The sequence below is a fragment of the Antedon mediterranea genome, chromosome 3 (assembly GCF_964355755.1).
Source record: "Antedon mediterranea chromosome 3, ecAntMedi1.1, whole genome shotgun sequence".
In the NCBI taxonomy this organism is placed as follows: Eukaryota; Metazoa; Echinodermata; class Crinoidea; order Comatulida; family Antedonidae; genus Antedon; species Antedon mediterranea.
In genome coordinates, this window is record NC_092672.1 from 14,301,355 (window position 1) to 14,323,582 (window position 22,228).

Consider the following 22,228-nt stretch of genomic DNA (forward strand, 5'->3'; position numbering starts at 1 on the left):
ATTATTATCTTCATGTATAGTCGTAATACATTCTGACCTTTATATTATGGTAATAAAGTATTCATTAGTTTCGACACTAGAGGGTTTTAATGAGGAGTTGTATTACTGTATGGATATCATCTCTCCAGTATGAGACTTAAGAGGATTTATACAAGGTCTTAATTCAAGAAAGATTGATATCAGCTCTCATAGGAAATAATCATCCAATCTTGGACATTTATTCGAGGGAGGCTTTTTTTTTTAGTGTATAGTAATATGGTAACATAAATCAAATAAATTCTCCCTAAATATTAAAACAATACAACACAATTTCATTAATATCAAGAAGTGATAAAATATAATGCACAAAGCCTCTAAAGCGCTTGGCATTATTACCCCAGTCATTCTAAAATCCCATAATGTTGCAGCCAGTTATCAGCAAAATTGTTTGTTTGTTTGTTTGTTTGTTTTATCTTTATACTGGGTGATCTCTTTAGTCAAAGACTGATCTCCCAGAGGGCCCAGTTGGTGATCAGTGGCTGTGATGTACTAATACACCGGGGTAACCCCCTACTCGTCTCGAAAGATGTACTAGGTTCTTTAAAGTGCACACGAGCTAGATGTGTACACTGTGTTCTGTGTACAAGTTGTGTTCTGACCTTTACCACGTACCCATTTGTACACCTATAGGATACAAGCAATGCGACGAGCTTGGATGCTACTTTTACTTATCCCATTCTTGTAATACAGTACATACAGTAGGTTAAGAAATATAATATATATTATTAGAATTAATGTTCTATGCCTATTGTGTGTTTATATATATAAAAGTAAGTGAGTGAGTGTGGCCGAGCGGTTAAGACAGTGGAATCGAAATCCATAGCCATAATATTGGCAAGGGTTCGAGGCTCACTCACTCCATGGTTCTGGTGGTAGAACAAGTCTTCTCGAATAAGGACTATAAACCGTAGGTCCAGTGTACATCTGGCTAATGTGCACTTTAAAGAACCTAGTACATCTTTCGAGACGAGTAGGGAGTTACCCCGGTGTACTAGTTCATTCAGACACACACACTGTCGTGGACAGACGTATAAGAGATATCTTGTGTTTAATGTACTAGTTCATTCAGACACACACACTGTCGTGGACAGACGTATAAGAGATATCTTGTGTTTAATGTACTAGTTCATTCAGACACACACACTGTCGTGGACAGACGTAGAGATATCTTGTGTTTAAAATTAGCTTCATGTATACATTACTAATTAGGACTGTAAAAATGTGAAAGAACTCTCCTCATATAATTTCCAAATCAAGAACTTTATGTTCATCACGCATCTTATGTAGACTTCATCTTCTTTCATTAATATCTGGCAGCAGCAACAGATTCATCAAAATCTAATGCCAAATCTTCAACAAATCGGGAACTAGAATTCTAAAATACATTTAAAGTCAAAGCTAAATAAAATACACACAATTTTATAAACATAAAAATATCCCTTTAGCATTTGTATATCTAATTCTCATAATATTAATAACTACTGTTAAAACTTGTAGCACCATTTACAAATAATTAATGACACAGGGGTGCGTAAAAAACTTAATCAATGTCCATTATTGTACCACAAAAGGAAAGTCATGATGCGTCATTATTCTCTAAAAGGTCCATCACTAATATTAAAATGGGTGTGTCATTTTCATGTAAAGGTAGGTCACTTTTTTGACGCAGAGGTGCATCATGGTATACATAAGGTATGATTAGGGAAGAGTCAACTCATCCTGGAATGACGCATATCAAAACAAATGACGGACTTCTCTCCCGGGGTCATATAATATGTCATACAATTGTGCATTAATAAATAGGAGAACTTTCTATTATACAAATAATTTATGATGAGTGTAATGGTACAAATAATGGCACGAGGTGAATGATGAAAGGTTATATTTCAATGAGGCGAAACGAATATAAAACATTCACTATTTGTTTTATATAAGTTCATCTAAATAAATTTCTGCCATTTGAATCAGATTGAATAAAAGGTACATTTTTTTTAAACCGAGTAAGATTTATTGCTTTTTAAATGTCAATTTGGAAACCCTGCCTCATCAAGTATTGTGCAGGTTGTAGCCTTAAACTATGATTTGTGTATTGTTTTGAGCATCCAGCCTTTACAGAAATCATTTGAATGTTCACTTTAAAAAAGTAATATTAAACGATCGTTTAATAGTGCGTACTATTGCATGCCATGTGACCTATAATCATCCCATTAAATGACAGAAATTTATTTAGTTGTCATTCATTGTGGGTCACATGATATTCAATAACTACCTCACCCCTATTATTACGTCATCAAGGGTGCAATTTCGGTGTACAACGCGAATGTAATTTTGTTTGTGTGGTTCATTCTTGTTACTCAGTGAGCAACCGGAATACACTACACGAGGCTAGGCTGGTCGAAAATCAATCCGTGTCATCTATAATCGTTCTACTCCACATCCAAAATGGAAGTGGTGTATTTTTTAATAGTTTATGCCTTTGCCTAGCCTCTCGTTAAAAGTCAATGTGTTATAAAATAAATAATAAATGTTTTATATTGAACAAATAATATCATTTGTTGAAAAATGAAATGTTACATTTTAACCTTTATGAAATTGTTTGTACCATTACACATATAAAAAATTACAATACTTACCATAATCCGCTTCATTCTTGCATCCATCAGATGTGAATGATCTTTTTCTTTTTGCAACTGCCTCTCTATGGTCATCATATGGTCTGAATTTACACTTTCACCTTGAGAGAACTCAGCTAATCTTGACAGGGTCTGTCGACTTAACTAAAACAAGAACAATTAGTTAAAACAGTAGAACCGTAATTACGTAGCCATAACATCGGCAAGGGTTCGGGTGGTAGAACGAGTCTTCTTGGATAAGGACTATAAACCGTAGGTCCAATGTACACATAGTTTGTGTGCACTTTAAAAAACCTAGTTCATCTTTCGAGACAAGTAGGGGTTACCCCGGTGTACTAGTCCAAACAAACACAGCCACTGTGCAATTTGGACTAGACCGTTTTAGGTGTTTAGAGTAAGTGAGAAGTTGAATAAAAAATAAACTTATAATTTGTAATTTATATACTCAATATTAAGAACTTTTTATTGTGTTAACCAGGGAAGATTTGCTATACTTAAATAAAAGAATGCTGCTTAATACACAATCATTCTTTTCTTCATACCAAACTTGTTACAGACTGAAACACTTTCAAGTGTCTTAAATAAGTAAGTTGTCTTTAACAGAAGTGGCAGAATTCGCTTTCCTATCATAAAAACAAATTATGTAATTCTTTTGAACACATCTTTAACCTTTTTATGAGACGTTTGTATTTATTGTATTTTTTACCCTTTTGGGTATCATATTTTATTATCATATTATATTATTTTAAATTTAGACAAATTTCGAGTGCTTGACGAAATAAAATATTATTATTAAATTTAGTGCCAAAATAAGATCAAAAGTATTAACCTGTAAAGATAAGTGTTGTAATTCATTCTTAGACTGGTCATGTTCATGTCGTAATTTTGACAGCTCTTCTTCCATAAATCTATATTTCTTCTCTATGTCTAGTCGCAATCTCCTCTCTTCTTTAAATTGATCTTCTTTTTTTCTAAAAAAAAAAATTTATAATAATTTATTATATTAAATATGTGTAAAGTTAGATCACATTTTCATTGACATTATTACATTTGACAAATTGTTGAACTTATATAACTGGCAGTGTAAACCCTAAAAAATAAACAAAGACTTTTCAAAATTAGCAAAATCCCATTAAAAAAAACATACATTTATTTTACATAAAACAAAAGCAGTTTTCTATACTATAGGAGAAGGAATAGGGGTTGAGGTGCAAGTCATTGTCAACTGGTCAATAACACAAAACATGAGTGTTACTCCTCAAAAAGATAATATTTGTTCATTGGTCTATAGATATAGTTGCTTTTTTCTGCCATTAGACCAGACTTCACCCACTTGGGTTCTAAATGTTGGCATTCTATCTTATTATTCCGCATTGTGAACTATCTGGCAGCCATCTTAATAGATTATTATTGTTATAATACTTTATGTGGTTTCTCATTAGTTTCTTTGTATAACCTCCTTAGTATCTTAGATAATTTAAATTGTATTATTCTTTTAACTACTGTGCAGGTTGTGTGCTTTGCAAGATTTATATATACGGCCATACTGCGTTGAAACACCGGTTCTCGTCAGATCACCGAAGTTAAGCAACGTTGGGCCCGGTTGCGTTCTGGATGGGAGACCGTCTAGAAATCGTGGCGGGTGCTGTATATACTGGAGAGTGATGGTGTAATGGTAATATCGGACTAGCATGTGATAGGCATGGGTTCGAGGTTACCTGTACCATACTAATTGCATCCTTAGGCAAGATGCTTTACTCTCATTGCCTAATTTCCTCACTGAGGACAAATATTAATACAAAATACAAAAAAAAAAAAAAATTTACCTTAATTTGTCCTCAACATTAGATTGTCCTTTAACAACTGTTTGTATCTCTGCTTGTAGGTCTGAAATCTGTGTTAGGAACGTAGCAATAGTCTGCATTTGCTCAGAGTTCTTCATAATATACTGGTTTCGAACTTGCTCAAGTTCTTCTAACTCAACACTCATTTCCTAAAAGAATAACAAGAATTATATAGAAGACAAAAACATAGAACAAAAAAAAAACATGGATAAAACCCTCTAAATTAAATTAAATTAACAGTCACAGCAATGGTTTGATTTTTGTTCTACATCACATACAGTTTAACTGATATATTTACATTGGACTTTCCAGCTCGGTAGACAGCTCATGTAGTGACCACGAAAATTCCAGAATACTAATGCCAGTGCTAAAACTACAATTTAAATGTTTGTTTGATTCACAGAAAAACAAATAAATTATCCATACCTCAATTTTCTTATTTGTGTCTTGTGATTGTTTTCTTTTATTATGACATTGTTGCAGTTGAGTTTTCTGCCCAATGATTCTTAGTTTTTGTTTGTTATTTGTTTCATCCATTTCTTGTATTTTCAATTTTTGTTGTTCACATGTCGAGTTCAAATCTGTTATCTGTTAATCAACATTAGAATAGATTTGCAACATTAAGGCATACAAATCATAACCAATAAATAATAAAGGTGTTTATATTTTTTCCAATAAATCGATCTTGTATCTCATGACATTGATTATTAATTAGGTTACATTAAATAGTTGAGTAAAGTTGAAAAAAAAGATGTCTGTAAAAAGGTTGAGATTGACAGGCAAAGCAATATTAATTAAAACTAGATGGGTCTCAACCCAATTTGTGTTTTGTAAGATTAGGGATGGGGAAGTGAGACAGTAATGAAATTTATTTGTTTTCATGTTTTATAAATAATGTACCCATAAACATAGTTGTTGAAACTTTCACTTTCATAGTTGATTGAATCGTAAATTAGCATGTAACGGTACACCACTACGACATTTATATTTTTTTTTGTAATTATTAATCAATACAAACGTTGAGAAGCAACTGTCAGTAATAAAGTTTATTTGTGTTTATGTATCTAACAATAATAATCGTCAATAACTAATTATCTAACTCAATTTAATTTTCACCAGGGTTTTATAGATTTATATACCATCTTATGAAATAAGAAGAGTTACATAATATACCAAGACTAGTCACAATCTTACAAATCAAACAAATGTGAAGTGCTAGAACATAGAGTAAGCATGACCATCAATTAGGCCACCACTATAGGGTATCAACAATGACCATCAATTAGGCCACCATTATAGGGTATCAACAATGATCATCAATTAGGCCACCATTATAGGGTATCAACAAAGACCATCAATTAGGCCACCACTATAGGGTATCAACAATGACCATCAATTAGGCCACCACTATAGGGTATCAACAATGACCATCAATTAGGCCACCACTATAGGGTATCAACAATGACCATCAATTAGGCCACCGCTATAGGGTACCAGAGGCATACAACAACATTTTGAAACATCCTGACAGCTAGTTCTGTAATTGCAGATGTCCATTTTGAAACTTGTCCTCCATCTTCTTGAACCCTTGACGTGGTTGTTCTTGAAGGTTTGCATAGCAAAATCAATATGTTGATATAAAGATTGTATGTAGTCCTAAAAAGAACCGTTGAGCTTCTCAAAGTGTATTGATCGAAACGCCAAGAAACTTTACAGTTCTTTTCAGAACTACATAATGTGGTGTAACGCAAACTTTATATCAAAATAATGATCACATCATACATAATTAGCCATCCCAGACTAAATCTAATTACATTACCTTTAATTGTGATAACTGGTTGGCTTGTCGTAATCTGTTTATCTCTCTAGAGGCTTGTTTTTTCTCTTTTTCATTCTCTGCATCTGTTCCTAATTGCATTTTGACTATTTTTTCTTTTAAAGTTTGAATATCTTTTGCTGCTACTTCTTTCTCTCGTTTTCTGAAAAATATATATTTTATAATAGTTTTTTTTTTCAGTATTGTGTTGAAAAGTGAAAGTACTGTAGATAGTGTGTACTGTACCTTGTCTGCTGGATCTGCTTTAGTTGGTGTTGTTTTGATTGCACTTCAATATCTTTCTTATTAAGTGTGTTTTGGAGTGTCTCATTCATTGTATGTAATTTGTCAAGTTGGGAAAGCAAGCTAGTTTTCTCAGTTCTTTCAGCTTCTAACTCTGATTTTAATGGTGCTACCTAAGTCATACAAAATAATATTAACAGGAATAGAATAACAAAACATTCACACAAGTATAGTGATGACATTATAGTTTCCATATATGGGCACATCACATTTTTTGTCCGATGCAGTTTGATAGTGAAGACCGAACTTTAAACAATATTGAGGTGGTATAAATGATATACACTACACTACCAATAATTTAGTGATATGACATCATCATGTCCATATATGGGCACATCAAATTTGTTTATTCCATGAAGTTTGATAGTGTACACAGAAACAATATTGAGGTGGTATGACTGATATAATGCACTGTGTTTTTTTGTTGTTTTTTTTCCAGTTGTGCATATTTTATTTATTATTTATTTTATTAGGAAATTGTACAAATACAGAGTGAACAATAACAATATTCTATATCCAGATAGAGAGAAATATAAAAAATTAATACTAACTCTGTCCAACTGGCCAGTTTCCATGGAAACAAGTTGTTCTTGAAGGACTATCATGTCATCACTGATCAGTTTCAAGGATTCTTCATACTTTTGTCTTTAAAAATATAAACACTGTTTAGTAAAGTTGATATGCAATTGGCTTAACATGTACCTGGTTTAACCATGGAGCTGGTTAAACACAAATAGGGAAAGCACACCATTGATGGTTCATACAGTAATAGGAAACATTAATGACAACACTTCCAACAAAATCAAACATTTTAAGACTGCAACATACTAGAAAAATAGATAAACATACATAAACAAACAAAAATTATTTTTTAATTCTAGAATATGATAACCATTTATGTCTTTGATAAAACAATATTGTTTAAAACCCAATCAAATGACATGATCAATAAGAACAATAAAAATAATTGTAGTGTTGTTATTATTTAACAATGGGCTATGTATAAGCTCCCTAAGTTGCCTCTAGTTACAATAGCGCAAACATGATGATGAATATCGTTCCCTCATTTTATAAATATTGGAGAAACTTCATCCATAGTTTTAAGAACAGAATTCATGACAGTTGTAATATTATAATTCAAACCATAGTTAATGTACTTCTACAATCCAACCTGGTTGGTTGGTTGGTGCAAATGAATATTATAGGATATTTTAGTTTGGTTTTGTAGAAGATGTTCTTGTTACTTTCCTGGTGAAATTTGTTTTCTTTTTGTTGTTTTGTATGTTTTTTATATGAATGTTCTATCCAAAATAAATGAATGAATGAATTTAATTGCTCTTACTAATTATGAAGTCATTTGATTGGATTGGATATTATTATCAAGCACCATAAATGGCTATCCTATAATGTAGTTCTAGGATGAAAAAAAGAAATACATATTAATATAGCTATCATCAATCTTTATCATCCAAGTACAAATGGGTCTAGTTTTATGAAATCAACTCAACTACCATTCTGACATCTTAAAAATCTACATATCAAATATTACAATATTATTTACTTTCCATTCTCAAAAGTTGCTATTTCTGCATCCTTTTTGCCCAATTCTTTTTGCAGTTTCTCTAGCAGTAATTGTAGTTTGCTATGTGACTGCATAATACTCTTGATGGTGGCAGCCATCTTGGAATTATTCTGTTTTGCAGCTTGTAATTTGTTTAGTAGATGTTGTATCTTTTCTTGCTGTTGATAATCTTGTTTTTTAAGTTGTTCTTGAAACATGTCATTCTCGTTTATTACTTCATCTCGACTTTTCTTTACTTCTTTTATTTCAAGATCTTTTTGTTTTTCAGTTGCTACTAACTAAAACACAAACAATTATCAAGCACAGAAGAGTTAACTGAAAAAGAACTTTTCGGTTCACAAAATTTGAAAAAAAAAAAATTAATTAATCAACCGTTAAAAATAAGAAGGAATGGGGAGAAGAATGCTAAAGGCCAAAGGGGTGTGTGTTTATGTTAATTTTTGAAAGCAACCCATTCTTTTCTATTAGAGACTTTCCAATAGGGTGAAATGTTTTTGAAAAATATTCACATATAAATACAGTAAAAAAAAAAATACCTGCTTTAACTTGTTATCCATTTTTTTCTGATCAACATTCACCATACTTAATGCAGAACTTAACTATGCACACAAATAAAACACAAAATGTTATTGTGGAATAGTGATACCAGTACTGTATCTGGAATTCATGACTTTAAAATGCATTGAATTTCTTGAAAATTAAAAAATAAAGATTGAAAAATCTGTAGGGGATAACTTGTTCAACCAGGGATTCAGTATGTCAATGACCTAATGGTCACACAAGACAAATGGTACAATACCTAAAATCTACTTTATATGTCACAAAATATATGTATTTTTCCCTTTTCAATACAAAAGAAAAATGTTGTTGCTCCAGGTTTTAAATGTCTGTTATTTATCAGAAAATATATACCTTTGCAACAAAGTTTATAATAACACCACTATTTTTTGCCTTTTCAGTTTTCAGGTAAATAATTTTTGTTTTTTTCAGTTTTTTATCAAAGATAATAAATATTATGTGACATTTAAACATTTTTTTAAGGGGGGGGGGGGCAATAATATCTTTAAGAATAGTCTAATCAAAACTTACTGATGTTACTTTACTTTGAAGGGCAGCATTGGTTCTCTTTAGATGAGTGACCTCTGACCTAGCATCTGTTATGGCTGCAATCTGTTGTTTTAAGTGCATGAGTTGGCTTTGTAGACGGCCATTTTCATACGCCAGCTGGTTTTTACTATCTGACAATTCAACTAGTGAACTCTCAACTGTTATTTGAGAAGACTGATAAAATGAAAATTAAGTAATTAAGTAATTACTTAAGCAACCCCTTAAAATATTAAATTTTATTTAGCGAAATAAACATATCTTTTTTTTAAAATGTTATAGTTTGTGCAATTATAGGACATTTTTTATGAAAAATATAGATCTGATATTATTTTGTAGGCACTGATGAAAGACAACTTAGAATGTAGTAGAAGATTGAGAGTCAACTCTCTTCAATGGGAATAGAGTGGCTGTGTTGTTACGCTGTGTTGGCTACTTTATTTGAGTAGTAACATGTAGTACCTGTTGCTGTTCAAGGAAGTTAATCCTGTCAAGTAATTTGTCTATTTCAAGCTGTAAGTGACATTTCTCATTTGTTATTGTTGACATTTCTATCTTTGCCTCTTCTAGTTCCTGCTGCATTCTAGAATGCTCAGCAGACATTCCATCTACTGCAAAGTTTACCTTTCAGAATGAAGAAAAACAAGTTATTAAAGAAATAACCTTGTCTGATGTAATATTTCAGAAATTTACACTATATTTTGTGTTACTTAAAATGCAAGAAATAGAAAATTGGAGATCAAAATCAGTGTCAGCTTAACGCAGAATGTGCAGATGACGTTGTGGCTGATGCATATGCTGGTGGCAAGAGGCATCGTACCGTTTATTTCAGATTGATTCAAGTTCTTTACATAACCCTCAGTCATCCAGTCAAAACCCATAAACCACACCAGTGAAATAGTCAAATCTCAGAATTGCTCCCAAAATCAAATATTGACATTTACCTCAAACAAATTTTGGGATCACTGGGTCCTTGGCGGAAGTAATAAATTTGAATGTTATTAGACATTTTGAGCCAGCCAAGTAGAACGTACAGTAATATTAAAATTGATATACCTCATCTAGTAACGACTGCTTGTCTTGAATGACTGTGTTTCTATCGTTCTTATGTGCTTCAAGCTGTTCATTCAAAACCTGTGCTGAATTCTCCTACAGTAAGATTTATACAGAACATAAGTATGGCAAGCGGAATAAAGTATTTACTCAGTACTCATGTTAATATTATTATGAAATGATGATACTATTTAAAATGTATCTAAATGTCTTTGATCATTAAATGTGTCTTTTATTTCAAAAATCGCAAATAACAAAATGAATGTGAATGCTCAATGTAAAAACGAGGCTGTCAAACTTTGCCCAGCTATTATGTATAATGATGGTATTATCAACCACATTGATATTAAATTACATTTCTTTCTGGTTTTCAGAGAATCTGGTATTGAGAGACTACTAAAATAGACTGTACAACCAAAGAATGGCTGATGCTGATTCAAATATTAATAACAAGTAATATATTACTTCATAGTAGGATGATTTTGTAATTGTAAATACAAAAAACAACACTACTTTAATAAGCTGATTAAACTTTTTTTTCCCTGATATTCAAATTTAAAAGTTTAAAAAAAAATAAATCAAAGAGCAAATTACTAAAAAATGACAATGCTGTGGGTATCAGAAGCTGATCTCAATGGAGATACAAATGACAATGCTGTGGGTATCAGTGGCTGGATCTCAATGGAGATACAAATGACAATGCTGTGGGTATCAGAAGCTGATCTCAATGGAGATACAAAATGACAATGCTGTGGGTATCAGTGGCTGGATCTCAATGGAGATACAAAATGACAATGCTGTGCGTATCAGAAGCTGATCTCAATGGAGATACAAAAAAGATAAGCAAACATCTATAATTAAATGATAAAGTAAAACAGGAAGAAATTAATTGCAGAGCTTTCTGGCAACATTAACCCTTTGTGCAAAGTGAAAATTAAAAACAAAGTATTTTTGTTCATACCAAATCTTTTATCTTGGAAGTATAGAATTCTTGTTGATCATGGAATCTGGATTCTTTCTCTTCTAAAACTAGTTTTAACTTTTCACTGTTTATTTCAAGAAAAAGGAAAAACAAAGCAATGTTGATTAATACAGTAATACAGGCTTCTTAGCATAATAGATTAATTAAGAATTTATGTCAGTTGGAAAATGTACAAACAACAGAGAAATTGATAAAACCTTATCTTTAGCATGAAAACCAATTTGTTTTCACATGAAATCGGCCTAAAGTCTCAAACAATACAGCATATATTATAAAATTCTGTAGATAACACTGCTGTTACCTAAAATTAGCTAGAGGGCATGATCTTACTTTTCTTGTTTCATCAAATTTTCCCGTTCAATTTGCTTCTCTAGTTGATTTTCACAATTTTTAATAATATCATTTAATTTTTGATTTTCATTTTCTACTGCTTCTCGTTGTATAGATTCACTTTGTTGTAATCTACCCATCAAGCTTTGTTTTTCATTTTCTGCAGATTCCAATGCAAACTACAGTATAAAAAAAAAATAAATTATTGTATTAATAACCTCAAATGTTTTAATTTATGTAGAACTTAATTTTAAAAATATTTTTGGCTGTATTTGTGTTAAACGATGAAAATGATAATATGTGAATCTTATACAGCACACAATGCTCAAAATCTGTAAGCACTAACTGTTGCAGCTAGTAATAAACATGAAGCTGTGTCACCCTGCCAGGTACCCATTTATTTGTACACCCGGGTGGAGAGAGGCAGTTTAGTGTCTTGCCTAAAGCCGATTTTCCACTAGGCGAATTTGTTCGCGCGAATCGAAAGCGCCAGCTTGTACGCATGTGTATTCATGTTTACATCTTCCACATCCTTCTCTACGCATGCGTATTAGCTGACGCCTTCGATTCGCGCGAACAAATTCGCCTAGTGGAAAATCGGCTTTAGAACACAATTGTTATGTGACAAGCATTGATCTCGAACTACTGATCACACCTAACATACTGGTCAAATTACTTGCATTGTACATTTGTACTATGTCACATCCAATTGAGAACCACACTTGAAACTGTACACATTTTATTTCTAATGCTAATTTTAACACTGTTTTGGTGTTTTCAATATAAAATAATGAAAAACATAACATTAGAGTACCGTAGTACAGTAGATTACCTTCATATTGTGGGTATGTTTGGTCAATTCATCAAGTTGTATTTTTAAAGTCTTGTTTTCTGCTTTCAAATGTTCAAGATTAGTAAGAAACAACTGAAATTGATAACATTTAAAAACTGCTGACATGTGTGGCCTTTTAGGTTTATTTATGGACCCTGTGCTATTTTACAGAATTTTATCTTACACATGAGATGTTGCTTAGCAGTCATTGTACAATGTTTATGCATGCTGCTGATTGTGATTCAACTACAAAGATATTTTACTGCCATATAATATAAAACTAATGACTTAATATGAATCCAATAGCGCTGCCCATTTTGTCCTTGCCTTTAGCATATAAACCATAACATTCAAAATGGCAGTTGATCGTAACCAACCTTTTTGGAAAGCAATACTGAATGTACCAGACCAAAAAGGTACTAAATTAGCTTTAGATCGTTAGTATGATATTACTATACCAGATGTTAAAAAAACAGTCTAAGCTACTGTAGTTAAGTTTCAGTGGCCTAGCTTTTTTTTTATATAGGCTATGTTAGGCCAAGGAACATGTTGGTCGTTTGTTGATGGACATATTTCACAGTAGGTGTGTTATAACACAAAAAGAATATTTTATATTTGTGAAATGGTACAAATAAATTCATCCAGTGAAAGATAAAATTTGTTACCCATAATACTTCAATCAAATGAAATGGAATCCACTATGCATGTTTTAAAAGGAAATTGATAGATTATAAATATAAGGATCATAGCTGGCAAACTAATGACTATCAAGATATAAAAACAATAATACCCTTTGAGCATTATTTTCGTAAAGCCCTCGCTCAGTTGAAACATCTCTTAAAATACAAAGATTGTTTAAAAAGATACTACTAGTATTTACCTGCATCTCCTCAATTTGTTTTATAATCTGCTTTTCTTTTGTAGCTATGAAAATAATAAAATAAAAATCTTTAAAACTTACTCATGTGATGTGATAATCCTACGTCTATATATTTGTGATACCACTCTGTAAATGCTATCCTAGTACCAAACTCAGAATAGGGTATCTTTGTGATACCATACCAGACTAGATGTCAGTTACCAGTCATTTGTTATCATCAATACTTTAAACCCCTACCTAATTTTAGAGCAATGCCATATACTGTAATGCCTCTAGCGCTATAAACTTGAAAATATCATTAAGCGACCGAAACTCTGGTGTACAGTATGCAAGAATCAATTTGATTAGTTTTTGTACATTAGTGTTGCAAACTCTGGTGTACAGTATGCAAGAATCAATTTGATTAGTTTTTATACATTAGTGTTGCAAACTCTGGGCTTGAGCTTTAATACAAAACTTAATAAGTGGTTTACATTTATGTTTTCCTTGAACATTAAAATTTCAAATTGTAAAAGTTGAAAATAAATAACGATAACGATGATCAAGCCGGACTGCTAATATTTACACACTATGATCGTTCATAGTTTCTTATGTCTCTCGAGCATGTTACTGGGACACGCGGACATGAAGTTTTGCAAAACCAAGAACAGGCCCGCATGAAAATTGATTCTTCAATCCAGCCTTAGGACATGTTTTTGCCAATATCTTAATCTATTCTTACACTAAAGAGATACTAACAAACAAAATTAAATTTTTTTAAATTTTAGCTTGACTTACACTTTTTACTTTGAAATGATCAGATCTTAAAGTGTACAAAAAAAGTAAAAAACATAGTCGTGTTGTAAAAAAAATTGTCAGCGTGTACCTATTTTTTTCACAAACAGCAATGACGTAATTTGTGAATCATTTGATTGACCAGTTTTAACGACCGTAACGTTGAAGTTGAACTCCGGTACACTTCAATGATTGCATATTTTCACAATTTTTAACTTTAATTTTTACCCAGTTTTCCTGTAAAATCGTTGAATCCGGTCAACTCAACGTAACTTTACATAATGCAATGTCGACAGTAAAACAAGCTTAAATAATCAAATAGACTACTAGTATGTTTTAATTTCAATTTTGCATTGGTTATAATTAATTTTTTGCAGTGTTTTGTTACAAAGCAATTTTATTTTGAAATATCTAATGATTAAAAAACATACAAAAACATAAAATGTATTTTTAAAATAAAACAAGAAATAGCAATGGTTGCTGACTTACCTATTTCCATCCTTGACTTTTCAAGTAAATTCTGAATATAAATTTTTTCCTTATTTAAATTTATACCTTCATCTTTCAAAATCGCACAGCTTTTAGAAAAACTTTCTATCTGAAAATGAAGGAAAACCATTACAAACGAACATTAGTAAATGTATTATCCACTGAAACTGTGAATTCAGCGGCATGAGCAATGACTGTTGGAATGGCGCTATATAAATCGAATGATTGATTGACGATTGATTGAATACCTACAGTTGAATTACATACTGTAGGCTGAAACAAGCCAGTAAATGGTTTTCATTGGGCCTGTTTTCAGTTATAACTTAAACTATGCCGAGTTGTGTCAACAAGATTCAATGATTTGACACAGATTGCTGGTATCATAACATATTCTAGGTAGTAGAATTCATTGTACTGAATGTATTTGATTATACATGTTACCAAATTACACCCAATAAAAAATTCCTCCCTCAAATACTGTAAATGCATCTAAAAACCTTACTGAACAATAAATATTTATTGGAATAAATATGGTATGCCCAAATATTTCTTGAACTCTCGAAGCATGACAGAGTTTTATACTTTTAAGTTCTAATCTTTCAAAGCTATTTATGCAGTCTCAGTTGAGTGTGGGCGGCCAGGGTTTTGAAACACTCCATGGCCACGTTTCCTGACAATGCAATGAGAAATGTCAAACTAAGGTTAAACTATCTAAACTTTAACAATGATTTAAAAATTGTGTAAATATCTGGCGAGATCTTCCTTATTATAATTTTTCAACTTGAATGTTAAAACTTAATGAAAGTTAACTTTAATAGGAAACAGGCTTTTGACAGTACTGCATGAGGCGCATCATTCATTTAGTAATGGCCTTTCACTTCTAGGTATGTAAAGCCACTTTTGTTGGAAAATTATACAGTACTTGGCATATCCCTTAATACATTTGAAGTTAGTGCATGGTCAGTTTTCAAAAGTAGCCTGTTTGATATATTTTAATGTTATTTATTGTAGCAGATTACCTCTTTCCTTTCCTGATGGGCAGTAGTTTCTAATTGTTGCAGTCTTTCCATCAGTGCATTGTGAGACTGCTCTAAGCTGTTCCTTAGCGATAACTCTCTTGCTAATTCTTCTCTTGTCTAAAAAAACATGAAATGTACTGTACAATCAGGTGTGTTATAATTAAAAAAAACCGATGAAGATGCAGAATATTATAGTGCATGCTAAGAGAATCAATCAACAAATACTATACAGATATACTACCTCTCCAAGTTGTTTATTAAGCTTCTGTTTACTGATCCTAAGATCCTCATAGTTTAAAGCAAGTTCAGTCTGAAAATATAAATATATTAAATTACTAGTATCAATAAAAGAAGGATTCAATAAATAATGTTTCAACAAGTATGATCTGTATTGTGTATATTCAACCCAATTTTGCTGAATGTAAAATGATTAAAATAGTTACAGGTAGGTCTACCATATAGCAGTATATCTTAAATCTGGATTTTAAAATGTTTTTGTATTTACTGCATGTATGAATTTAAATATAAAAACACTTTTAGTGTGAACTAGTTTTCTTGCACACACAAGGCATGTTGTAAAATCTGGTGTTTCTTGAAGAATATTTGCTTTAATATGTTAATTTATTAACGGAAAACTTTGAAGTTTCGTAAAATGTCTAATCTTACAATCTGTGCTAATAATCTTTTAGCTTGGTCTAAACAAAGTAATATTAAATTGAATCCAAAGAAATGTCACATTATGGACATCTGCTTTTCAAAAAATCCCCCCTCTCCCCCCTAGTTATATTCTCGAAGACAAATCTATTATCAGTGTAGAGTTTGTTACTTTGTTTAAGTGTTGTATTACAGTCCGACTTAAAATGGGCCAAACATGTTGCGTCTATGATAATGAAGGGAAACGGTAAACTGTATTATTTAGACCGGTGTTAGAATAAGCTGTTTGGAATGGAGGTTTGAAATCAAACCATATTAGCGCAATTGAGCAAGTTAAGAAACATGCTTTTTGTTTTGTTAAGAAGAAATTATAACTCATACAATAATGCTTTGATTGTGTTGCGCCCAAAGAGCCTTAGTGAAAGGCGTACAGATCTTTATATGTCCTTTGCGAAATCCATTTTGAATCCCAACTCTAAGTTGTTCCCACTTCTTCCACCTTGAGGTAATGCTATTCATAAATATTATACCCGCAATGCTGACAGGAAACGTGACATTATTTGTAAAACGGTGCGTGACAAGACTAGTTCCTTATCATAGTACAGTTAATTATGAGTTAAATTTGTAATATGTTAAATTTTTTTATTGTAATCATTTTCCGTTGTTTTTCCTGCTGCTAAATTTTATGAATGTATTTTGTATTTATATAATTGAATTGAATAAAATATACCAGTGATATATACGTAGCAGTATAACACAAGAAATGACCTGGTTTAATGTTTTTAAAGTTATATATAAAGGCATTATTTTTACAAAATGTCAAAAATTGTGTCAAGTGTCTTTAAATTTACAGCAACAGCTATGATGAGTGTGCGCTATGAAATCGTAAATCTTGCAATTGTTCTGAAATCGTACATCCTAATAAGTTGTCAAAATATGGTTCCCAGTAAAGTTGTCCTTTAAGATTTAACCAAGGCAATATAAGATAACCTAAACCTCTATCTAACCTAACAGAATGCTGAGCTCACCTTCCCAAGATAGGAACTCGAAACAGTCATTGATCTTATGAATGATCTTGATCAAATACCAATAACAGTACATATTCTCTGTAGCGCGGTGTCTGTTAAGGGGCATGGAACTGATTGTGTAACATCCACAGATAAACCATATGATCTGCAGAACTCAGCACCCTGTTGTTAGATTGCCTTGTTTTAACAAGCGGAGTATAAAAACCAAATATGCAAGAAATGTCTACTCTTGAAAACATTAAACAAGCTTGATAAATATAACTATTTTAATAAAACATGTTCTGTCATGGGTTTATATAGGTTGTTACCTTGGCCTGTACTGACTGCTCTAGGGCAGAAGACAGCCTTCTACACGCCTCTTCAGCCTCCTGTCTCTTCACCATGTTTTCTTTGGATTCCTTTCTAGCTGTGGCCAAGTCCTTCAATAATTTTTTCTTCTCATTTTCATGAGATTCATTAATTGACTGTAATTTTTCCTGCAGAATTGGTAAAAAGAAATTGTAAGATAAAAATAATTTAGTTTATAAAACTGATGATTCTTTATTTATTTGTTTAAATGTGTACAATGATAAATCAAGTAAATTATCTTTGTTCATAAATTTAAGAAAATCATCAAATCAACAGAATAGTGTAGCTATCAAAATTGTAGGCAGGTCACACATATACAGGAGTGAAAACAAACCTCTAATAGTACGGAAGTAACTAGATGTGGAGGTAATGCCTATTTTAAACTAAAATTTTACAATATTTTAAGGGGGGGGGGGAGGCGGGAGGGAAATTGTTATTAAAAATATTAGAAATAATCATGATTCTATGAATGAGCAAACCTTATTATATTGAGCTTGTTCACTTCTTAAATGACACTGAGCTTGGATATTACACAGGTTTAATTTTAGGGTTTGCAGCGTGCTTTCATTACGACAAACTCTGCTAACTAAGGTTTCATAATTCCTCTGTAAAATCTCTGCATCTCCAGTCTTGGCTATGAAGGGAGACAGTGGCTTGGTATGTTGGCTGCTTTGATCACCTTGACTGCAATCAAATCCCACATGTTCTAGCTGTCTTACTAAGTTAACAGTTTCCGTTTCTGCAGCTTTTAGTTTTTCTTCAAGTGCTTTCATTGCTTTTCCATCGTTAGCTTTCATATTGTAAGATTTTGATGGCGGAATTGTGGTTCGTGGCATTTTTCTGATTTTATTTTAGAAATACTAGCTATAAAACTGGAAGAAAAAATGTATATTATAAATTTTTAATAAAACATTCGCCATATCTAAGTAACGGCAGGTTGGAAAGAATTAAAACTAGGAGTAAATTGTTCCCAATATATACATTTATATTCAGTTTAACAGATGATATCACTTGAAAATGACCAGAAGTTGTGGTTATTGACCTTTGACATAATTTAATAAGTTTATTCTATATTATATATAAACATAAATTAATAAATATTTGTCATAGAGAGGCAATTTTAATGTCACATTGTTCACAATATATATGTTTATACTTGCCATAATGCACATTTTGATTATTGTATTAAAATCCTGTAGAGAGCCTATCGGGGTGGAGATTAATTCAAAGAGGTACAGTATGAGGGTGGGGGAGGGGTTTAGGGGTGGAGGTGTGCTGGCATGCGGTGGGTGTTTTGTTAACATATATATTATATCTTAATTTAAAGAGAGCACTGACCCTGGTGTTTAATTACTCGAAGCAATAACTCCAATAATCTATTTCACATTTTCCTATCTCCTCCTACGATAATTGTTTTTAATAGCTGAAAACTGGTTGAACAGCTCGAGCACAGTATCATAATGTTGAAGACACGCCAATTTAAAAAATACTATTTTGATAGATTTAATATACGTTTATACAAATGTATTGATTTGCGATGAATGGAACATTCCAATCTCTCAGACTCCCAGTTAAATTTATGAGCCCTTGGTTTAACACAAGTAGGTAAATTTATGGGCCCTTGGAGAATAAAACTTATATATAGTATTGCAATACTTTGACAATATTGTAAATATTGTACGTATTAACCATTTTTGGTCGCCATTTGAATCGAAATTGTCTTACTGTGAATGTGGTTACTGTTAGATATATAAACAAAATATACAAAGAACATTTATTACTGTGACTATGGGTAGATTACTGACAGTTGCTTCTCAACGTTTGTATTAATTAATAATTTTTAAAAATATAAACGTCGTAGTGGTGTATCATTACATGTACTTTACTATTTCAATTTTTAAAAAGTTTTATAAATCGTAAATGTTTTACTGTGTTTAGTGGTATATTATTGATAGGCCTAATAAACATTTAAAACAATATTTCGTTACTGAGTGGATAGAGAATATATTTAAAAATTGTTCTTCCCATCCTCATCTCCATCCTCCAACTCTAATGTTATTATACAAAACACAAATTGGGCTTGTTTAAATGAGTTCAAATAAAAAAATTGGATTCATTTTTAAGACAAGGCCTAATTCCCAGGGTGCTAATTTTACATAAATCATCGTGTCTATTTATTCGTTTCTGTAAACGACAATGTACTATAGTCCTGCGGTACGTACATTTTTTACGCTGAAATTACTGTGTATTAGAGAACCATCTGTGGACACGACCTAGATGGTACGAGCGAAGCGAGCGTACCATCTAGTAATTCCAATTAACTGAATGTACAGTACAATCAATGTCTTTCAGAAAGTGAAGCAGAATGGTCAGAAGTTATTGGACCACATTATACAGTGTTAATACTGTATGTCTTGGGGTTTACTTACTTAAAGATTTATTGAATACTTTTCTCACATGGACCAAATGCAAAGGACCCACAGTTCGATCGATACTGTATATATCCGATGCAAAGCCCATTTATAGGCCATAGAGTACCCTAAAGGTTCATTTGGGTAAATCAATATGATAGCTTTTTCCATACATGACAAACATCCAGGTATCTCCAGTAAAGGGCATGTATGGCCCATAGAGTATCCAGAAGTTACCCATGGTTGACTTAAGGATCGAGGGTGCACAGACAGGCTTTTCAAATGCATTGATCCAATACAGGGGCCAAATGTAGAACTGAACATACAGTAGTGAACCGCGATGACCATTTTAGGCAAATCCATATAGGTTCCTTAAGGATTGAGAGTGCCCCGATCGTCTGTCAATCAGTAGAGCTAGCTAGTACTAGGGCAACGGCAGCTTTGCCAGCGATAACATTTTAATTATGCCGTAGCAAGCCTGTCTCAAATAATGCCAGATTAGGAAAAATAATGGCAAATCCCCAAAGTGTGGCCCTAAACAGCGCGAGCAACGGTTGCATGTCTAAAAAACGTCTGTAAAACCCCAACTGACACAAAATGAGGCCGTTCAAAACTTATATTTTTAGTTGTGTGTGTAACTAATAATTCCCAATATCTGGTGTGTGAAAATGGTCCTGGTACGATTCGGCTCCGAGACAATTCGCCACACTTAATTTATTGGCATTGTTTGATCGCCGTGGTTAGGATTCCGGCACCGGAACTCAACTGCACAGCGTTAAGGAATCCGACACGCTATTACGCATGCCCAGATCGAGGTAATCGGCGACTCTATACCATGGAGGTTTTTATACCTCATACACGTCTCTCTATACTTATCAACAGCGATGGATCATTCATAGCTGCGCCACACGGCGAACTAGCCTAGATGTCTACTAATATGGGATCCACTAATCTAGGCTAGGGCTACCAGTTAAACGTGACCAGTGGGCCTATAGTATTTATTTTGTAATTAAAAAGTGGTTGCTTCATTCATATATAAACTTCATATCATTATGAATTATATAATTACATGACTAGTTTTATGATTTTTCATAACGCATTATACTGTACATAACAACATGCAATCCCAAGTTGATTTTTTGACGGCAGCCACCGCGTGGATGTGAAAAAACTGTTCGGGAAGTCAGGGTCGCAACGCTAAAAACAGCATTACGATTCTTAGATAGATACTGATACTTATTAATATCATTATAATTATTTTAACGCGTGGCGTAGTCGTATTTTAATTATTAATTCATGTATGGCATACGCCAAGTTTCATCCATCGCTCGCGCAACGACTATCTAGGCTACAGAAAATATATATATAACACTCCGACTCTCCGTGGTGTGGCACTGCACTGCAAGCTTTTATTCACTTCCCAGAGCTCTGGGCATGCGCAATAGCGTGTCGGATTCCCTAACGGTGGGCAGTTGAGTTCCGGTGCCGGAATCCTAACCACGGCGTTGTTCGATATGCATGTTATAAGTATAAAATAAGCTTTTTTTATTTTCAGAGAGATTATGAGGTAGTATAGGGATATAAAAGATACAATAAAACAAATATTTTGAAAATATTGCCCTCTGTTGGCCGCTTGGCGAATGCACGAAATAAACAAATTACAAAGTTTTCGAAGTAATAAATTGATTATAAAATTACGGTTTTTTTTTGTAATTTATTTAAGCCTATATTATATCAACATTGTCAATATCAATAAATACGGATTGTTAAACACCTTTAAAAACTTGATAAATACCCCCAAAAAATGAATATGAATTTGCTCTGAAGTGAGACGTTTCGGCCCAATAGTCCTGGGCCGAATCGTCTCAGGGCCGAATTGTCCCGGATTCAGTACTAGAGCCTAGAGGCCTAGCCTAGTACTAGTAAGCCTAGCAGGCCTAGAACCTAACTAACTAGAGACCTAGTCTGTTTAAATCTTTGATTTAACCTACTACCTCTTCTGCTTACGTTTTCAAATTCTAGATAGGTCTAGGCCTAGGCTTAGGCTCTACAAAATTTTAAATTATCGCCTCCTTTTTTTTGAATTACACCTTTCTCTTCCTCCTTT

At 32.6% G+C, this 22,228-nt stretch overlaps 1 protein-coding gene and 1 pseudogene across 2 annotated transcripts; one reads left to right on the forward strand and one right to left on the reverse strand.

Moving 5' to 3' along the window:
* Positions 1-41: 41 nt before the first annotated feature.
* Positions 42-22,228, reverse strand: LOC140044934 (coiled-coil domain-containing protein 150-like). 2 transcript variants are annotated; one of them, XM_072089639.1, is made up of 23 exons: positions 22,129-22,228; positions 18,190-18,582; positions 17,671-17,838; positions 15,922-15,990; positions 15,681-15,797; positions 14,662-14,770; positions 13,399-13,442; positions 12,519-12,611; positions 11,687-11,865; positions 11,336-11,420; positions 10,378-10,470; positions 9,784-9,945; positions 9,307-9,498; positions 8,754-8,816; positions 8,197-8,495; positions 7,187-7,280; positions 6,579-6,748; positions 6,336-6,495; positions 4,943-5,104; positions 4,499-4,665; positions 3,502-3,643; positions 2,673-2,816; positions 42-1,414 (listed from the first exon to the last, which is right to left on the reverse strand). In XM_072089639.1, exons 2-23 carry the CDS (start codon positions 18,544-18,546, stop codon positions 1,343-1,345), a joined length of 3,141 nt encoding a protein of 1,046 aa, XP_071945740.1. In that variant the 5' UTR covers positions 18,547-18,582; positions 22,129-22,228; the 3' UTR covers positions 42-1,342. The 2 variants fall into 2 exon arrangements, with proteins under 2 accessions (XP_071945740.1, XP_071945741.1); XM_072089640.1 differs by having other exon boundaries at positions 18,190-18,574; positions 22,129-22,153.
* LOC140045694 (5S ribosomal RNA) lies at positions 4,206-4,326 on the forward strand (annotated as a pseudogene).